Raw genomic sequence first — 6,097 nt, forward strand, 5'->3', positions numbered from 1 at the left:
AACATGCATGGTAAATTATGAAACTTATAATCTATATATAGACAGGAATAAGGAATTAAGGTGGATGTTCCGGAATAAAGCAACAAAGGTGACCAATAAGGAAACATAATGAAGTCAGTGGAAAGTGGTTAAGATAATGCGATGATTCCAGGTGAGCAAACTGTGGGAAACAATGAAATGGGATTCATCTCCCTGTCTCAGCTGCTATTTTAGAGGACTCAGGAGAAAAGGCAAAGGAAGTGGTAAGGTGTATCATTTTCTCTTACCCTCTTGTTCTCTGCCCATTTTCCGATTACAAAAATAGTGTCAGTTGACTAGCATTAAAACAAAGGGCAAATAAGGTCCAAAGGTGAGGAGTTAACAGCAGTGACATACATAAAACAAGGGGGAAAAGAAAGAACAAAAAATTCCCACCAGTGACCACTAGGAAGGCAAAGATAGTATTTTAAGGAGTCATTCTTTGCACTATTGATGGTCATTCCTATTCATGACCATATGCAAATCAGTGATTGTTCTGTATCTGGTACAGGATTAAGAAATCCTGTGGGAATGTAAACAGTAACTATGAACTATTGTCGTGAATACAGAAGATGCTCAATAAATATTTGCTTACCAATTTTGTTAAGTTGTCGGTTTTCCATTGACTTCAAGAATACAAACTTATACTTTATATGAACCTTGAAAACATTAACTAAATAAGCCAGACACCAAGGACAAAATACTGTATGATTCCACTTATACAGGGTACTTAGAACATGGAAATGCACAGAGACGTTTCCAGGGGCTGGGGGGAGATGGAAATGTGGAGGTACTGTTTAACAGACACAGTTTCTGTTTGGGATGGTGAAAAAGCTCTGAAAATAGTGATAAGTTACACAGCACTGTGAATGTACTTAATGCCACTGAATTGTACACCTAAAAATAGTTTTTAAAAATGGTAAAAATTATAAATTTCATGTCACGTATATTTTACTATAATAAAAATTTTTTTAAGAATACAAATGGAAATTACACGCCAAGGATCCTCACAGCTAAATACATAAAATAAGAGACCTACGAAAAATCAAGATAACTGTCACATAAACTAAGGGAGAAGGGATAAATCAGACAACACAGAGCTAAAGCATTAACAATGGGCAACACAAACTAACTCTACTCAGAGGCTTTGTTTCTTTAAAATATAAATGGGATTTTGAAGTTAAAATCTTTCATAACTTTCTCCACTCTTTCTGTAAGTTTACAGTAGTTAAATGCAAACTTTTGTACCTTAGAGCTGCAATCATCAAAACGAACTTGGTATCCTACTTTGGATCCCAAAGTGCATTTCATTTCTTCAGCAACCCTCTGAGCAACAGATATGGCAGCTACTTTTCGTGGCTGAGTCACACCAATCATACCATGTTGTGAAAACCCTATCAAAACCAGAGGTAAAAACCACAAAATGTTAACAATTGCTTCCTATTAGTTTCTGGTCAATCAGTACAAACCGTTCAAGTGTTTCTAAAAGAAAACTGTGCAAATTAACAACACACTGTATTACATTTGTGCCATGGAAATTTAAGTATAAATTTAAAATAAGAATACATATTAATAACCATTCTAAAGTACATATTTTAGTTTTTTCCAATTTCAATCTGAAGATTTAATCTAAAGAATAAGCCAAAAATTTTTAACTCTTAGGAATCTAAAATTTCACACACATTCTAAAATAGAAGTTTAAATATACAACTTTTCGTAGATTCTACAGCCTTTTAATACCATCTTAATATCTCTGAAAGGGAGATGCATTTTATAATTGATGACACCTTTCTTTATTAATAGTATGTAAAATAGTGCTATGTCTTAATAGATGGCAGATTTGATGCCTTAGAGTAAGTTAATATAAGCTAAATTTTTTGGTGTTTTTTTATATGAATAATATCCAACACACTTTTGCTCTGTACCAAACTTTTTTTTAAAATATATTTATTGTCACTTTTTTTTTTTCGCTGTGAGCTACCACAAGATCTTGTATTTATTTCCCTGTTTATCTAGTCTACATTTTGAAATCCCAGTCTGTCCCTTCCCATCCCCTGCTCCCTTGGCAACCACAAGTTTGTATTCTATGTCTGTGAGTCTTGTACCAAACTTATGATAGAAAGTTTTACCATGAGGAAGGGAAAAACACTGTAAGGGTAATTTGTTTAGCTGGCTTGGTGTTAGCAAAGTCAAGTAATCAACAGTTACCTGATACAGCTCTAGAGAAAGAACCAAGAAATACTAATGTCAGCGGTAGATATCAATATAATCCCTTTTCCCTGAAAATTATTTCAATACCCAATGTTTAATAGTCTACTGCAAGACAACCTTATTTTAGAGCAGAGAATCAACATCTACCTATAATTCTATTTGGAATTATAAGGGTAATTAAAAATGGAAAACCTGCCATCTCAGCTAATTCCTGCATCCAAAATAAGACGACAAAGAAGCAGGGAAGATGCAGGGAAAGTGTGCTAAAAGAAGAACAGGGGATGCAAGAGTTTGAGTAATACAGAAGTTCTATTAGCTTTTAAGAGGATATTTTAAAAAATATTCCCAGTGTTATCCCAGAATAAAATTACCTGCTTCATATAGATATTTTGGGAGTTGAGTTGTTTTACCACTTCCTGTATTTCCAGTAACAATAAGGAATGAATTGTCCCTCACAGCTTGAATAAGTTTTTTCCTTTGTTTTTGAATAGGAAAAGTTGGAGTAGTTCCTCCCTCCTGTGATGTGCATCCTTTCTCCTCTGTAATAACAGAAAAAAAAAGAAACTGTTCAATTAAAATGCCTGTAAAGATTTCTGACTCAGTTTGCCAGAACTGAAAAGAGAATGACATTTCTTGAAGACAATTTCAGGGCTGGCAAGAATCAACCCATGACTTCTCAGTTAAATCACTTACATCCAATTAGCAAGTCCAGAGCAACTTTTCAGTGAAATCTAACAACCTGAGCATTTACTAATGCATGACTCAAAGTATCTGACAGAGTAAGCCTAGCACAAGGCAATGTATTGCAAGCATACCTATACAGAAGCACAAAACCCAATTTTATTAAACAAAACCCAATTTTATTAAACAAAAACTGGAACACAGCGGAAAAACTCTCAGCTGAATTAAAAGCCACCTGTGTTTGCTTCTGATTCATGGTTCAAGTTAGGTCCCTGTTCAGAGTGACTGATATCCCAGAAGGCCAAGTGGTGGGTAACCATGGAAACTGGCTCCTGGAAACTGGCTCCCTTCATACCATACCCAAAGGCAGGCTGGCGGCCCGACGAAGGGGCGGGGTGGGGGGGTGGATGGGTAGAGAACAAAGGCTTTATGAGCCTATTTAAGAGCAGAACGCGTCTCGGCGATGGGGTTCACTTTTTTGTCCCCCAGCGGGGTTCTCACTCAACTTGGGTCTGGGACCGCCCCCCTCTAGACCAAAGTGCTCACTGGACGCAAAGTTCGCCTCCGGCTTGGAGGCCGAGAAGAACGATGCGCCCCTCACCCTACTCTTCTCTACCTGCCTAAGGAGGACTTTTACCCCCCTAAACCCCATGCCATAACTCCCGCTAGCCTCCGTAGTGTCCCGCCGACCGCACCTCTATCCGCGATGGAAACAGCCGAAGGCCGCTCTTCCTGGAGGTCTCTTGAGCGCTCAACCTCCTCCTGCCGCCTTGGCGCCCTGCCCGCGACAGCGGGAAACCGGGACATAGACCTGGCCCGGAGCGGAGGTGAGCACGTCCACCGATCCAGGGAGATGGGAGGGGAAAGGAGAAGACGCGCCCTGATGACGTTGAGGTGTTTACTTCCGCGCGTGCGACTCGAGCGAGGGGAGGGGGAGCTGTTTGATGACGTGGCGCGCGGCGGCAGGAGAGCTACCCCGCCCCCGCGACAGGGCGGCGAGCAGAGGGCCCACCCACGAGTGTTTCCCGCCATCTGCCCGCGTGCTCTGAGCCTTAGACGGCGAAGCCAGACCCGGATCCGGAAGGGCCCTCGCCTGTTTCTCTTCTTGGGCGCAAAAGGGCCAGGCGACTCCTTTTTTCTCGGCCACAGTGGTCACTGCAAGCGTATCCTGAATTCACACAGCTAAAGTGATATGACCCTTTGCCAGGAGCTGGAACCCTCCTAGAGTTCAGCGTTCCACAAAAGTCTCACCTTGCTCATCCTAAAATGGCCCGTTCAAGGCACACAGCTAATGAGTTGCAGAGCTGAATTTCTAGTTCTACAGTGCCCAGGACTAAAGTCCCCGACACTGTTCATTTCCTTCATGGGACCCTGCATTTTAACTTATTTCTATGTTTATTTTCTTCCCCTTTGCCCCAACCATAAAGACACAAGGGCAGCAACTTTAGAAAACCATGGTACACTCAGTCCAGCAAAGTGATTCAAAGTGGGCCGTCAGTATTTGAATTTGCTGAATGAATGAATGAATGATTGATCTCCAGAGATACTGAGCCCACTTAATGGTTGTGGATTCCTTGGAAACCACAAAAGCTGAAAAGTTAAACAGATATACAACAATCAGGTGGGGTGACTTTTTCAGGAAAGGTACTTAGGGAGGAGATCTTTCTGTTATAGAATCTTACGATTTTGTAACTGATGTCAAGTGTAACAAAATCGGTGCAAGAAGATTATCTCTCGGACTTTTCAACTGTTCCTGCTGTTAGAATTGACCAACACTTAACTGCTAAAGAAGACAACTCAAGTTGTCACTTTACATTAACTAAAGGCCACTACTCTTCCATCTAACCAGGCTTCAAAAGATGTCATTGGCCCCCAAGATTTTCCTGTGCTCATTAAAAATGTATATACACTAAATCCTTTTAAATGGGACTGATTAACATCTCTTAAAATGCAAATTTATCAGATGTTGAGTGAGGGCAGCTTTCTAACAACTTTCATATCTCCAAAATCTGGAAACTACAGGAATAAATCTGGTAATAGGAGAACGTCTCAGATTTCTCTCATCCTTGAAGGGAATCTCCCAACCTTCTGGATTCTGTTAAAAATTCAAAATATTACAAATCAGAAAAATAAACCATAAAGCAAAACGACATTTGTAGTTCAGGCAAGGTATCAGTGAGTTCAGGGTAAGGTATTTCAGTGGCATAATAAAGTCACTTTCTAAGAAAATGAGCAAATCATTTCAGACCAATGATAATTACCATTTATTGAGCACTTAGTGGTCAAACATTTGATATAAATTGTTTTCATTTATTCCTCACAAAACCCCATTGAGGTGGGTTGTAATCGATAGTTTTCACATATGGGAATCAAGGCTCACATACTTGCTCAGGACAACAAAACAAAGAGGTAATAGGACTGAATTTCAAAGCCACACTAATAACTACTATACTGTAATGTGAGATAGAATTATCTAAGTCTTGGTGGCTAATATATTTTCTTTCAATATTTATAAATCAACTATTATAGAATGATCCATTCTCATATGAGAACCACCTAATGAGAGTATCCAGAATAAAACCTGCAAGCCAAGAATAAAGAAAAGTAAAAGTGAAAAACTCAAATATCGTTTAACATTGTTGATTTTAAAACCAAGGACATTTAAAACATGTTACCATTAATAACCATGTGCTCAGGGCTATTCCAAACTGAAAGATCAACAATTATTTCCTGCCCAGTGAGTTTACAAATTACAAAGGCAAACAAGATCCAAATACAGACTGAAAATAGAAAATACATGGATTGAATTTGAGAAGAAAGGTCAATGTTTCAAAGGAAAAAAGTCAGTGTTCCCAACAACAGTGAATCTTTCCTGTTATCTTTGGGTCACAAGAAAAACCTGAGACAAACGATATTCAAAGAAGTGTGAGAAGTATGACTTGCACCCTGCTGCTGTTGCTTCATAAGCCATCTTTCAAAATGTTCTCAAATCCAAGCAATCTGCTTCTGAGCATCAGAAACACAGGAAGGAAGCTCAATATTAAAGATTTACAAAAGCAGAATAGAATTTTTAAATCCTCTTCAGGAAAGAAAGGAGAGTATAGAACCACTGTTATAATTTAAAAGAAATAACTGGAGCAGAAAGGAAAATTATCAAAGATATTAATACAATAAAATCCAGAAAGTT

The 6,097-nt window shown here is 38.9% G+C and overlaps 1 protein-coding gene across 1 annotated transcript in view; it reads right to left on the reverse strand.

Moving 5' to 3' along the window:
* DHX40 (DEAH-box helicase 40) overlaps positions 1-3,795 on the reverse strand; it is a 41,408-nt gene extending 37,613 nt beyond the window's left edge. Inside the window, exons 1-3 of the mRNA XM_006181431.2 lie at positions 3,606-3,795; positions 2,601-2,768; positions 1,267-1,412 (exon numbers count right to left, since the gene is read on the reverse strand). Of these exons, the coding sequence (XP_006181493.2) occupies positions 1,267-1,412; positions 2,601-2,768; positions 3,606-3,717 (426 nt within the window). The 5' untranslated portion in view covers positions 3,718-3,795. The remainder of the gene's footprint in view (positions 1-1,266; positions 1,413-2,600; positions 2,769-3,605) is intronic.
* Positions 3,796-6,097: the final 2,302 nt, after the last annotated feature.

Source organism: Camelus ferus, chromosome 16, assembly GCF_009834535.1.
Source record: "Camelus ferus isolate YT-003-E chromosome 16, BCGSAC_Cfer_1.0, whole genome shotgun sequence".
In the NCBI taxonomy this organism is placed as follows: domain Eukaryota; kingdom Metazoa; phylum Chordata; class Mammalia; order Artiodactyla; family Camelidae; genus Camelus; species Camelus ferus.